This window comes from Xenopus laevis, chromosome 7S (genome assembly GCF_017654675.1).
Source record: "Xenopus laevis strain J_2021 chromosome 7S, Xenopus_laevis_v10.1, whole genome shotgun sequence".
In the NCBI taxonomy this organism is placed as follows: domain Eukaryota; kingdom Metazoa; phylum Chordata; class Amphibia; order Anura; family Pipidae; genus Xenopus; species Xenopus laevis.
The window spans coordinates 5,705,562-5,721,081 of NC_054384.1; the positions used below are offsets into that span (position 1 = coordinate 5,705,562).

The window sequence follows — 15,520 nt, forward strand, 5'->3', positions numbered from 1 at the left end:
ATATGCAAAGGATTCGGGAGTTCGGTTGAATCCAAAATAGTGGATACGGTGCATCCCTACTCCTATATACTCTCTACTCTATAGTATATATCTGCCACTACTGCACGGCTGCTTTACTGATTCCAACAGCAAGTGGTATGGCAGCTCCTGCTCAGATGGAAATGGCCAGAGAAGTAACGTTACCCCAATGGCTCTTACATACTCTCAGTCCTTATACTCATCCCTGGGCTTGGATTGCTGCTACTCCTGGGCTGTGTGGCCCCTACAGATTTGATATAAATTAACCCACTCACCCCCCATTGTTCCTTGGCCAATGGCACACACAGAAGTGTAGCGAGGTCAGCAGCACAAGTTGAATGAAAGGCCGTGTATGGCCCATGGGCACCCAGATAAATGTAACTGATGGCCGCACTATGGCAGCTCCACCTTATATAAAATACAGCTCTGCAGCAAAAAATAAAAGAATAGGGTATATTTCCCCTTGAAGCTGTGATTACTGAAGCTTTTCTATTTGTGAAGGGAACATATGAGTCCAATCCAAACAGAGGCACAGTCATTGCTGTTTCCATGGACACTGACTCATTGAATTTGAGCCTGTTGATGGGGGGGATTTTGCTGCATGGGGATAAGTCTCAGGTTAACCCTGCAGCCCCCTGTACAAAAGGGCCCTTTGAGTTGGTCCTCGCTCGGCCCCCGGCCAGCCGTTCCGTTATCAATAGGCCCCTTGCTTGTTGCTTTTTCCCTGCCACGGCTTCATTTCTCTGCCTTAATGAAGTCAATGGAGTCTCCTGTCTATTGACTGCGTCTGTGCAACTGCCAACTGTGCAACTGCCACCTCTCAGGCATTTTTGTAAAGAAAAGGGATTTTTTAAGGAAAGAAACACTAGAGACACCTAAAAGCTGCTACTTCACGGTTATTGTCAGGTAGAAACATATGTTTTTTGATAATGGTTGAAGTTTCCCTATGGGGCACATGTGGCAATTGCTAGTGTATTGCCACCTCACAGCTGGCAATTGCCCCTGCATTAAAGGGACAGCTCACCTTTACGTTAACTTTTAGTATGTTATAGAAGGGCTAATTCTAAGCAACTTTTCAATTGACCTTTATTTTTTTTATAGCGTCTGAATTATTTGCCTTTACCTTCTGCCTCTTTCCAGATTTAAAATGGGGGTCACTGACCCCATCTAAAAAAAACAAAATGGTCTGTAAAGTTACAAATGTATTGTTATTTCTACTTTTTATCACTCATCTTTCTCTTTTGTCCCTCTCCTATTCATGGCCCAGTCTCTTATTCACATCAATGCATCGTTGCTAGGGTAAGTTGGACCCCAGCAACCAGACGGCTGAAACTGCAAGCTGCAAAGCTGCTGAATAAAAAGCTAAATAACTTTAAAAGCCACAAATAATTTAAAATGAAAACCAGTTGCAAATTGTCTCAGAATGTCCCTCTGTACATCATACTAAGAGTTAATTTAAAGATATACAACCCCTTTAAGCTCACTCCCATTGGCTCATTGCTGTATAACTGCGCTACTCTCATCTCCTCTGCATAAATATTCGATCTCCCCAGATCTGCGGGTAATTCGGGCTCATGTCAGTTACAATGTGATATTTTATATCCCCACGTTGGCTCATAAATCATAACTTTTCTGCTGCAGGAAGCCGGTAACTAATTAACATACTGTATGTGTCCCAGGGGGGTATATGAATGATTCCAAATGTATATACAGAAATACTCATACGCAATTACAAGCAACTGTGTCTCAGTAACTTTCCATTGGCTTGTGGAACCCAAACCACAACGTCAGGCCACACTACAGACAGACATTCATTGACTCGCGCAGCACCGGGGAAAGGTTCATGTTGCTTAAGGTAACGTTTTCATAGTATGAGCACAATATGCCCTCTGTCTAAAGAGACGTTCATTCAACTGAGAGCTTCAAATTGTCAGGACTCCGTGAAATGTAGCTAGGGTAACATTTGGGGTGAGTGCTTATTTGTACCCTGGGTACCCCTGGAACTATAGCAGGGTGACACCCCAATGTTTCTATATATCTGTAACCTTGTTATGAGCTAAGGGGGCCCAGTCTGAAGGTCAGTTAGGGGGAGATTTGGGGTGAGTGCTTATTTGTGCCCTGGGTACCCCTGGAACTATAGCAGGGTGACACCCCAATGTTTCTATATATCTGTAACCTTGTTATGAGCTAAGGGGGCCCAGTCTGAAGGTCAGTTAGGGGGAGATTTGGGGTGAGTGCTTATTTGTACCCTGGGTACCCCTGGAACTATAGCAGGGTGACTGTTACCCCAATGTTTCTATATATCTGTAACCTTGTTATGAGCTAAGGGGGCCCAGCCTGAAGGTCAGTTAGGGGGAGATTTGGGTGAGTGTTTATTTGTACCCTGGGTACCCCTGGAACTATAGCAGGGTGACACCCAATGTTTCTATATATCTGTAACCTTGTTATGAGCTAAGGGGGCCCAGTCTGAAGGTCAGTTAGGGGGAGATTTGGGGTGAGTGCTTATTTGTACCCTGGGTACCCCTGGAACTATAGCAGGGTGACTGTTACCCCAATGTTTCTATATATCTGTAACCTTGTTATGAGCTAAGGGGGCCCAGCCTGAAGGTCAGTTAGACGAAGATTTGGGGTGAGTGTTTATTTGTACCCTGGGTACCCCTGGAACTATAGCAGAGTGACACCCCAATGTTTCTATATATCTGTAACCTTGTTATGAGCTAAGGGGGCCTAGCCTGAAGGTCAGTTAGAGGAAGATTTGGGGTGAGTGATTATTTGTGCCTCCTATGGAGCCACAGCAAGTCAGCTCCCACCACATTGAGCCACAACATGAAATCACAAGAGGTCATCTCCCAACCCAGCCAATACATTGTGTCCGCCCTACACTGCAGCCTAATGTTACAGATGAGCTGAAAGTGCAAGATATGTTGCAGTCATTCTGGATGTAGGAGGCACAAGGTGTGGAATTTATTCACCTTTGTCTTGTCTGTGTTTTTCTTAGAACGTTGGCTCTTTCCCAGTCCACCACTGAGTTCACCTCAAGTTCCACTACTATCTTTATTTGCAATTTTTTTGCATAGCCTTTAGTGGTGTGCGAATAAGGGAAATCTCAACTGCAACCGACCCTAACTCACAAAATATGGGCTTGTAGGACGCACCCAACCTGTATCCCTATCATTCCACTCCATACAAGACTTCTGCACATGCCTTTAGTTCCAAGAGAAGGAATCTTCAGAAGTAGAGGAGGAGTGACATGCACCCAACCTAAACTCCTAATTTAGTCCTACCTGTCCTACTTGTGAGTTAATCCTCAGAACCTGAAGGTCCAGCTCCTAGCCTCCCCGACAGAACTTCAACATTAAATGAATAGCAGCAATTTGGACATCACTAGTATCCCATAACTGCCGCCATCTTGCTCCACTTAATCTGCCGCCGTCCCCTCCCATCGTTCCTTCTGTAAAACCTCGCAGCCATTTATCAGGAAATGTAAATCACCTGCATCAGTAGACTTCATGGAGCGGGACGGTTACACTCAGCTGAAACAATGTAGCCTGCAGTAAATATTGACTTTCTGTTCTATTTGATTTATAAATAACAATCACTCAAAGAAGGTGCCCTGAGACCAGGGAAGCCGGCAGCACTCTGCATTGTAAGGTAGGAACCGATCTAGGCTGACCTGATAGGGAACCAAAGCCTGTCTTTGCTAGGGACCATAGCAGATCTATAGGGAGCCCCAATAAAATGGCCATTATAAAAAAAATTTAGCCCAAAGTAAAGCCAGCACTATATATTATTCATTATTGTCTGCAAGACTGGAAAGGTTTTAAGTTATGTCATATGTCTCCTTTAATACTTTTGGGGGGCAGAAGATCCATTACCGATCTGCCCCAAAGATCTAAGGGAGGGATAAGGTTTTCTAACCTCCACTTGAAGAAACCCCAGGGGAAGTCCTGGATGGGCCTGAGGGAAGGGACCCGTGAGGTGAAGAAGGGTCTGAAGATTCTTGTTGCTTTGTGCCTTATGGCCAAAGATAAAGGTCCTTCTATAGCTTCAGTGAAGACTGAGGAGAAATATGGCCACAGGATTTAGGAGATATTGGAGCCTTTCCCTTGAGAGCGAGGGTTCATTGATTTGTACCCTGCATATCCATTTGTATTTTTTTTGCATTGGGCCCTTTTTGGGTAATAAATGCATGACCTTGAGGAAAAAAAGCTTGAGGAGCAAGAGTCTCACCAGAGGAGGTCATGGAATCTGCCAAGCACCGCAGCTACAGGTCATTCTTGGCATAAAATATATATATTTGAGCATTTTCAGGTTATAACCTGTACCAGTAGAGTCAGGTGGGTTCTACTAAAGTCAATGAGAAGCAGCACATGCTTTTTTCAGGAGGTTTCTGTGCCAGTGGACAAAGAAGTTGTGTGAGTGTAACGTAAATGAGTGGAGGAGGCAGTAACATAAATAGAAGTGATGTAGCCTCCGACCACAATGAACTGCAGCCAAGTGAAAGACGGGCTGTGTATTTCCAGGGTGTGGGACCTACTAGAGCACAAAGCTTGGACTGAGTAAAAGGGAAAGTGATGGAGAAATGTGTGTGTCCCCTACACTCGACTCTTTGTGGCCCTAAGGTTTATTTAGTATATATCAAGTCATTGCCAAATTAATCAGAGAGACGGGAGCCTTGCAGTCCCAGGACCCATAGCCCAGTCTCACTACATTAAAACACCGGTTTGTGTAGGGAAAAATGTTGATTTTAAAGCAGCAACAGTAGAAATGTATATGTACAGCTTGCGGGAAAAGTGTTTTTTGTGGCATTTCCCTTCTGCACTCTCCATTTACAATAATGTATAAGAGCAGGGTGAAAACCATGGGCACAGAATGGAGAGCAAGGAGATGCACTTTCCTGAGACTGCAGCACTTAATGCAGTGGTTGTGTATTGATGGGAAGGTGCTGCTACTAGTTATAAGGGTGCAGGAGATACTGTGGGTGCTAGAGCTTGACGGTGGTTGGGTCTTTGGAGCCCCACATAGGCCCAGATTTGTGGAAAGGCCACCAAGGCCCGGACCTAGGGCAGCAGGATTTTAGGGGGGCGGCATTGTGCCCAACCGTATCCACATTGGTTTGGAAGCTCTAGTGCTGCTCATAAGAGACAATCGGTTTTTAGATTTCATGTGCGCCAATCCCCAGCGCTCCCGACCTGATGATGAAAATTTGTACATGTGCAGGAATAAAGGGGACGGGACAGGAGTGACGAACGGCAGCGGGCTTAGGGGTGCCCACTATGTAAATAAGGCCCTGGTCCCACAGGTCAAAGGTGCATATTTTTGCCCAATTTGGGCCAATTTAGGCTCATTAGTTGTTTGGACTGTGGGGCAACGATCAGATGAGAACAGAGGCCTATGCAGAACTAATGTGAGAAGGTTATGGTTCATCGTAGGGATACACAGAATTGGGGATTCAGATCAGGATTCAGCGCAAATCAAACCTTGGCTTTGGATTTGGTTTGGGATTTAGACTTTCTGAGACTTTTTCAGCATGATTCGGCCTTGGCTGAAGCCAAATGCCTGGCCGAATCGAATCCGAGCCCAAAGATGGATTTGGTGGTCACTATGAGACTTGCAAATAATGACTCCAGCAGCACTCCGATCAGTGATTTAACTTTTATTCGTGCCACATGCAAGGCAACGTTTCAGGCTATACCAGCCCTTTATCAAGGCTTGATTAAGGGCTGGTATAGCCCAAAAAGTTGCCTTGCTAGTGGAAAAAAATCACTGATCGGAGTGCTGCTGGAGTCATTATTTTCATGTGAATTAACCTGTGCAGAGAGGAATAAGGCTCCAAACAGCGGATTAGTGTAAGTGTGGCACTTATCTTTGACTTTTATACATTATGAGACTTGCAATACCAGTTATCACCACTGAAATCCACTCCATAGACTTCAACGGTTATCACCACCATGCACCACTGATGTCTCGAAATGCCATAAATAAAAACAAAGCAACTGCCCAAAGACAGAACCCTCGTTGAAGTGCTCTGCAAAATACATATTTTCCAAACACATGAGCTTCTCCACCATTCCAACTATATATATTAAGGCACAGTCCAGTCCCTTACTATAGGCCCAGCCGGTCCCTGCCTGGACTACAGAGCCAGAACATCATCAGAACTATGGAACAACTTAGGCTACCGATGTCAAACCTGCAGCTGGGAATGATGTGACGGTGGAGCAGCTGGAGGTCTGTACGTCTCCGCATTCCTACTCTATGTCATGTAATGTGGGAGCAGCCCAGCCCTGAGCAAACACATTATGCAATTCTAATGAGACTGTGCAGATATTAATTACAGAAGTGTAAAAAACATGAAAAGTCTACTACTGTGCTCCTTGTGGTTCAACTACAGCTCCCAGCATCCTCCACACACACTGGCTCCCATTGGTATAATCTGGGCACCCCCAGGAAGAAGTTAGAGTATCAGTGATATGGAATGTTCCCGTGGGCCTTGCAGTGGGGCTGTTGTACATTCAGGAATACAACGTATTGCGTCAACGAAGCAGACACAGAGTTTAATTGCCCCTACGCTGGGTGTGTATCTTATCTGGGGCACAGTGGGTCATTCACTAAACAGGAATATAACAGTGTCGGGCTCGTGGTTCGGTGGGAATTACAAATGTGGCCTGTCTCCCACCAAAGTTGACTTCATGGAGTAGAATCTAGGAATCAGTTCAAGAATTTGCGGTACAAAACGCGTCACTTATTTTAGAAATGTAAATGTTGTACAATGGGAAGCTGCAGAGCAAGCAGCGTGACTTGCCTTAATACTCTCAGTGATACAGGTGTGGGATCCATCATCTGGGAACCCGTTATCCAGAAAATTACGGAAAGGCCGTCTCCATTATTATCAAATAATCCAAAATTTTAAAACTGATCTTCTTTTTCCCTGTAGTAATAAAACAGTAGCTTGTACTTGATCCCAACTAAGATATATTTAATCCTTATTGGAAGCAAAACCAGCCTATTGGGGTTATTTAATATTTACATGATTTTCTAGTAGACTTAAGATATGAAGATCCAAATTACAAAAAGATCCGTCATCTGGAAAACCCATTCTGGATAACAGGTCCCATACCTGTATTTCGGGGGTCTCTCAAACAAACATAAAAGGCAGACTACAGTGCAGGAAGGTCTCCATGATGCCACAAAGCACTGGGTACCAACTGGAGGCACAAATTCCCAGAAATCTAATTTTTTCCTCCATTACAATTCAGCAATGGCATCTGCCTCTAGTAGGCGCTACTCTGTACATACAACTACTACTGAGCTGTATAAAGAGACACTGGGGCTCATTTATCAACACTGGGCAAATTTGCCCATGGGCAGAAACCCATGGCAACCAATTAGATTGCTGCATTTATTGTTCTATTTGCTTCAAAAAGCTAATCACTGATTGGTTGCTATAGGTAACTTCTAATGCTGCCTGGGAAATACTACTAGTCACTTGGGGGGTATAAATATAAATATGCAAAAGTACATATGGGGGCACTTAAGGAAGGGGGTGTTCACCTTTAAATTAACTTTTAGTATGTTATAGAGAGACACTTTGCAATTGGTTTTAATTTTTTATTATTTGTGGTTTTTGAATTATTTAGCTTTTTATTCAGCAGCTCTCCAGTTTGCAGTTTCAGCCATCTGGTTGCTAGGATCCAAATTCCCCTAGCAACCATGCACTGATTTGAATAAGAGACTGGAATAGGAATAGGAGAGGCCTGAATAGAAAGATGAGGAATAAAAAGTAGCAATAACTATAAATGTGTAGAATTAGGGCCGAGACACACACTCAGATTCGGGAAGATTAGTCGCCCAGCAACAAATCTCCTCTTCTTCGGGGCGACTAATCTCCCTGAACTGCCTCCCCTGCCGGCTAGAATGTAAATAGTCGGAAAACGAAGCACACCGAGTGCCATCCACCGGCGATTTACATTCTAGCCGACGGGAGGCAGTTCGGGGAGATTAGTCGCCCGAAGAAGAGGAGATTTGTCGCTGAGCGTGTGTCTTTGCCTTTACAGGGCATTTTATTTTTAGATGGAGTCAGTGACCCCCATTTGAAAGCTGATAAAGGGTCAGAAGAAGAAAGCAAATAATTCAAAAACTATAAAAAAATAAATAATGAAGACCAATTGAATAGTTGCTTTGAATTGGCTATTCTATAACATACTAAAAGTTAACTTAAAGGTAAACCACCCCTTTAATCTGCCCATACATGTTAAATTCTCTGCCAATCTAGCGAACTAGCCAATGAGACCCATTGGGTGAGGACTTTATCAAAATGAACAGGATTTACTAACCTGCCCAACATATATCTGACAAGGTGTTGGGCCAATGAGCAGTGCCTCGACACTATCCCACCAGCTACTACTGGGTCTGCTGCCTATACTGATATTCTCCTTTCCCTGGGTACTTGCTGGCCCGAGAAATCTCCCTTTAGCCTCACTCTGCTGAACTACTTTGGGTCATGTAAGAACCTCTGCAAAACTTTGCCAATAACTGAAAACTCACAGCAACCAATCAGCAGTCAGCTTTTAGTGGAGCATTGCAGGCTGAATAATGAAAGAAGGCATCTCATTGGCTATTACAGTAAATGGAGAAAACATTTACCCTTATGTTCCTACAAAAACCTCCCGGGAGTTAATGTCATAAAAGTGCAGAATGCTGGTCTAGTAACCCATAGCAACCAATCAGCAGGCAACAATGGCTTTTTAGAAGCCTGATGCCATGAGAAACTGGAGGTCATATTACCATATAATCATCACTGTATGGGATCCCGGCAATTGGAAAGCAAATAAACTGATTGGATTGTACAAATATTTAAATATTTGCTTCCCGTAAGGCTGAGGAAGACAAAGAGGGGCTGTCGAGGGGCCCGGGTTTAGGAACAGGAAATTAGGGAATGTATATTTGGCAGAGCAGAACGGGTTTGTCCTCATCACTGACTTCTAATCTGTATTTACTTCAGTTAGATCAGGAAATGATTTTGGAAACGTTATCCTCTTCATTAGGCTACTGGGGGAACACGTTATACACAATATATATATACAGTATGTGGCATAATCACTGAGCTGTGATGTAAAGCAGCGAGGCAAATGCTCAACTAGGAATTATAATCAGGGTCGGAGAAGTGGGAACTCAGCCATGCAGGAATAGTTGGGCCCCAAGCACAAGAAAAGCTAAATCCAATCTAGCTGTAGTTCAACTACAATTTTCTGCATCCCCTGAGAGTTCAGGTACAGAGACACTTCCAGGGACTGGTATATGTTTCTTTGTAAAAATCCAATAAAAACAGCAGCGCTCCGGTATTATTGGCAAAAGTAAAAAGAGCCTTTTGAAGCACATTTGAACCCAATACGTTGGGTATATGTTTCTTTGGTTACCGGATAAATAGGAGATCAGTTTGATTCCCTCTTAATAAATCATATGAATGGGACGTTGACCAAAGGAGACTTCTGACCAATGGGCCCTTCTGAGTCTGGGGGCCCGGCCCTACTTCATTTAATACATTGACTTATACAGGTACGGGATCCGGAAACCCGTTATCCAGAAAGCTCAGAATTACAGAAAAGCCATCTTCTGTAGACCCCATTTTATCCAAATAATCCAATTTTTTGGATTATTTGTCGCTTGTACTTGATCCCAACTAAGATATAATCCTTATTGGAAGCAAAACCAGCCTATTGGGTTTATTTAATGTTTATATGATTTTCTAGAAGACGTAGGGGCACATTTACTATGGGTCAAATATTGAGGGTTAATTAACCCTCGATATTCGACCATCGAAGTTAAATCCTTCGACTTCAATATCGAAGTCGAAGGATTTACCGCAATTCGTTCGATCGAACGATCGAAGGAAAAAAAATCGAACGATTCAAAGGGTTTTAATTCATCGATCGAACGATTTTCCTTCGATCACAAATTTCTAGGAAAGAAGGGGACCTTCCCCATAGGCTAACATTGGTGCTCGGTAGGTTTTAGGTGGCGAAGTAGGTGGTCGAAGCTTTTTTTAAAGAGACAGTACTTCGACTATCGAATGGTCGAACAGCCGAACGATTTTTAGTTCGAATCATTCGAAGATCGAAGTAGCCAAAAAAAAACTTTGAAATTCTACGTTTTTTTCCTTCTAATCCTTCACTCGAGCTAAGTAAATGTGCCCCTTAAGGTATGAAGATCCAAATTACAGAAAGATCCATTATCCAGAAAATACCAAGTCCCGAGAATTCTGGATAACAGGTCCCACACCTGTACAACTGTACATGACTCAAATGACACGTGGCATCACTAAGCCATCATTTATAAGGATAGGTCTGTACAGGTATGGGACCTGTTATGCAGAATACTCAGGACCTGGTGTTTTCTGGATAATGGGTGTTTCTGAAATCTGGATCTTCGTACCTTAAATCTGAAAGCATATCATATAAACATTAAATAATTCCAATAAGGATTAATTATATCTTAGTTGGGATCAAGTACAAGCGACTGTTTTATTATTACACAGAAAAAGGAAATTATTTTAAAAAATTTGGAGCTTACTGAGCTTAGGGAGCCACTCACAATATACAGTACACATAGAATAGAAATGTCACAATATAAGACTGATTAGTTATTAATACACATAATTACTACATGGCAGCACAGAAACCAGTGCAATTAGCATCAGAATTGAATAATCAGCAAACCTGTAGCATCAGCTTATATTACAGCCAGGGAAGCTCATTTTCTGCTGGATAATTAGTGACGAGCCCTAAGCTTAGCTTCTCAACAGCCAATCAGAGCCCACTGAGCATGTGAGTGTCACAGACACTTTCCAAGATGGTGACCCCCTGTGACAAGTTTGAAGTCCTGGATCATTGCTGCTATTGACAAGCTCAAACTTTAGCCTCGTGCAATAAGTTCATTATATAAAATATGGCATTTTTAGTCTCATTCATTTTAAGGGTTTAGTTCTCCTTTAAAGAATAAACAAAGGTCCGCTGGTGTTACACTCTTACTGCACACTGGTGGATTTATCCATGAAACCTCTAGAATTGTGAGAAATATGCAAATAAATGAGAGTTGGTGTAATATGTCTCTATAATTAACTGACCCCGCGGGGTGTCCCATTGCCCAAAATCATGTCCAAACTAAAGCCCACCCTCCCACTAAATGATATTATCACTCAGTACAGTATAAATTGTGCAATTAATCATGTCGTTAGTGCCCATTCATTCATACAGCTCTTACTGTGGCAACCAAGGATGCTGGGAGTTGGAGTTCAATAATGCAGAATACAGAATTAAATCAAACTTCTCTTTACAAAGTTAGTAGATAAAAGAATGACAAGTAAAGAATAAAGCTATTCTGTATCCCCCTTTCATATCCAATGGGGAGCCCTGCAATGGTTTTAACCCTGATGCCTGTAATGAGGCAGGTAAGTGCCAGTGATAAGTACATTAACCCTTTATGTTAAATATAACATATATTAACACTATATTAATATTGGGGATAGATAAAGAGGCGGTTCACCTTTAAGTATGTTATAGAATAGTCAATTTAAAGCAACTAATAAATTAGTCGCCATTATTTATTTTTTATATCGTTTTTGAATTATTTGCCTTCTTTTTCTGACTCTTATCAGCTTTGTCACTGACCCCATCTAAAATTCAAATGTTCTATAAGGCTACACATTTATAGTTATTGCTTCTTTATATTCCTCATCTTTCTATTCAGTCCTCTTCTATTCATATTCCTGTCTCTTATTGAAATCAGTGCATGGTTGCTAGGGGAATTTGGACCCTAGCGACCAGATTGCTAAAACTGTAAAGCTCCTGAATAAAAAGCTAAATATCTCAAAAACCACAAATAATAACCAATGAAAACCAATTGTAAATTGTCTCCGAATATCCCTCTCTACATCCTACGTGAACAATCCATTTAAAGGTGATGCCCCTCGTTGCTGGATCACTATTTCCATTTCCGTGGGTATTGGGCATCTTCCCCAAAACTGCCAGCCCCATTAAAGGGTTTGTTCACCTTAAAATTAACTTTTACTATGACGTAGAGAGTGATATTCTGACACAATTTGCAACTGTTCTTCATTGTTTTTTGAGTTATTTAGCTTTATATTCAGCAGCTCTCCAGTTTGCAATTTTAGCCATCTGGTTACTAGGCTCCCAAGTACCCTAGCAACCATGCACTGATTTGAATAAGGGACTGGAATATGAATAGGAGAGGCCTGAATAGAAAGACAAGTAATAAAAAGTAACAATAACAATACATTTGTAGCCTTACTGAATATATGTTTTTTTAGATGGGGTCAGTGACCCCCATTTGAAAGCTGGAAAGAGTCAGAAGAAGGAGGCAAATAACTAACAAACTACAAAAAATAAATAATGAAGACCAATTGAAAAGTTGGCCATTCTATAACATACTAAAAGGTAATTGAATAAGCCTTTGCCAGTGTATCAGGGAGGCAGCTGAGAAGCTGTGGAACAGTGAGACAAGTTATTATGTTACAAGTTGTCGGACAGAGAAGAATAAAGTGCAAGTTTCCTACCGTCTGGGACATGCTGAGCTGAGCTGAGAGGATGAGAGAGGCAGGAGGAGGCAGCGCTAGAGCAGAGCCAAGTGAGTGCAGACCCGGCGGCTGCAGGCGCTATTATAGGCTGGAGACACGTAGCAAAGTCCCAGGATCCGCCCCTTTGCAGCCAAGCCCCTCCTCTTATTAACCCTTCTGGGCTTAGTTTGGGACTCACACTCAATTCCCCAATATAATTGCTTCTCTTGTGCACAGTAACCCCCTCCTCTCACCCCTCCTCTCACATTCCTGTGCTCTCTGCCTCCTCCCAGCTCAGCCCATTAATAAACTCAGCAGTTTGGGGAGTTGGCTGCTGAACTGTCACATTTAGGGGTGCAGCTCACCCTTATACATATTCCCTTTTATACATATTCCCTTATATACATATTCCCTTTTATACATATTCCCTTATATATATTCCCTTTTATACATATTCTCTTATACATATTCCCTTATACACGTATTCCCTTATATACGTACATATTCCCTTATATACGTATTCCCTTATATACATATTCCCGTATATACGTATTCCCTTATATACATATTCCCTTATATATATTCCCTTATATACATATTCCCGTATATACGTATTCCAGTATATACGTATTCCCGTATATACGTATTCCCTTATACATATTCCCTTATATACGTATTCCCTTATACATATTCCCTTATACATATTCCCTTATATACATATTCCCGTATATACTTATTCCCTTATATACATATTCCCTTATATACATATTCCCTTATACATATTCCCTTATATACATATTCCCGTATATACATATTCCCTTATATACATATTCCCTTATATACATATTCCCTTATACATATTCCCTTATATACATATTCCCTTATATACTTATTCCCTTATATACATATTCCCTTACATACATATTCCTTTATATACGTATTCCCTTATATACATATTCCCTTATATACATATTCCCTTATATACATATTCCCTTATATACGTATTCCCTTATATACATATTCCCTTATAAACATATTCCCTTATATACATATTCCTGTATATACGTATTCCCTTATATACATATTCCCTTATATACATATTCCCGTATATACATATTGCTTTATATACATATTCCCTTATATACATATTCCCTTATATACATATTCCCTTATATACATATTCCCTTATATACATATTCCCTTATATACATATTCCCTTATATACATATTCCCTTATATACATATTCCCTTATATACATATTCCCTTATACATATTCCTTTATATACGTATTCCCGTTAATTACAATGGGGTTCTCTAGTGTAAAAGTGGAGAATAAGGGAGAAGCAGAGAGGGCAGGAGAGCTTTATATAGTTATTAAGTTGATATAGAGAAGAGTCTCTGATTCCTGGGGGTTTGTTAGTTGCTCTGGTCAATGCCTCTCTGTATCAAAGGGGGGAACTAGTTTAATTGCCCACCCTGGTACTTATAACTGGATCAATAGGGTGGCACCCCAGTCCCACACTTACAATGGGTGCTATGTGGGTGGGGGCTCAGATATAAATGGCTGATTCATCTTTAAACTACCTTTTAATATGTTATAGAATGGCCAATCCCATTTGTATAGTTTTTGAATTATTTCCCTAAGTCAAGTCGAGTGGATTTTATTGCCATTTCAGCCATACACAGAACATAGTAGAAACGAAATAACGTTCCTCCAGAGACTATTCATAAGACTATACTGGGTACATCAAGTGTGAGAAGCAGAAGAGTAAAGAAGTCGGCTAGAAATGTTGTACATTATGTTTTGTGCTGTGTATGTTTTCTTCTGATTCTTTCGAAAGGGGGGTCACTGACCCCCATCTAAAAAACAATTGCTCTGTAAGGCTACACATTTATTGTTATTGCTACTTTTTATTACTCGTCTTTCTATGCAGACCCTCTCCTATTCATATTCCAGTCTTTCATTCAGATTAATGCATGGTTGCTAGGGTAGTTTGTACCCTAGCAACCAGACTGCCAACATTGCAAACTGGAGAGCTGCTGAATTAAAAGCTAAATAGCTCAGAAACCACAAGTAATAAAAAATGAAAACCAATTGGAAATTGTCTCAGAATCTCCCTCTCTGCATCATACTAACATTTAACTCAAAGGTGAACAAAGGACACACTACACTATGCTGGTAACTGACACTTCTCTAGCTGGGGTTGGCATGGGAGATGTAGTTCAACAACAGCTGGAAGATACTAAATGATTCCTTTCTTTACTCCTCCCCACAAGTTTTCTGCATTGCCAGGGGCCCACTCCTAAGTGTCAGCTACTGCCCTGAAGGGGTTAAGTGTTCCACTCCGTTTGCCTGGTACATCCAGTACTAGAGATTGTCCTGCTACTCACCAGGCAGCCAGTTAACTGTTAAGAGTCTGTAGTCTCCAGACACTGTATATAGAGAACTGTCTAAAGTCCAATATAGAAATCCCTGAGTCATAGTAATACTACTGAGCATGCCCAGACACCCTTACATACATATATCTACCTATACCAACTGCCACCAGAAACCACAGGGTCCTGTACCTGGTCCCCGCCCACCACAGCTTGGCCCCACCCCAGATCCCACCCACTCCACACCACAGTAAAAAGGCCACAAACAGTAAATGGTTAATACACACACACAAGTTAAAAAAATTTATTGGTGGCCAGGCCCCCTATATAAGAAAAAAAAAAATTGGCTGCCAGGGTCTCCCATTACATTTTTTCAAAAAAACATTGGTGGTCAGGCCCCTCCTACAAGTTAAAAAAAATCATTGGCCCCCCTATAAAAAAAAAATTCAGCTAGGGGTCTCCCATAAAAGTTTTAAAAAGTCCATTGGTGGCCAAGAGGTTTAAAAAAAATAAAAAAAGACCATTGGTGCTGAGTGGAACTTGCCTTTAAA

The 15,520-nt window shown here is 41.6% G+C and overlaps 1 protein-coding gene across 2 annotated transcripts in view; it reads right to left on the reverse strand.

Annotated features, from left to right (window-relative positions):
• The window catches only part of papss2.S (3'-phosphoadenosine 5'-phosphosulfate synthase 2), a 35,361-nt gene extending 22,663 nt beyond the window's left edge, over nucleotides 1-12,698 (reverse strand). Inside the window, exon 1 of one of the 2 annotated variants that reach the window (XM_018226873.2) lies at nucleotides 12,593-12,698. In XM_018226873.2, coding sequence (XP_018082362.1) covers nucleotides 12,593-12,604 — 12 coding nt within the window. In that variant the 5' untranslated portion in view covers nucleotides 12,605-12,698. 2 annotated transcript variants of the gene reach the window in all.
• Nucleotides 12,699-15,520: the final 2,822 nt, after the last annotated feature.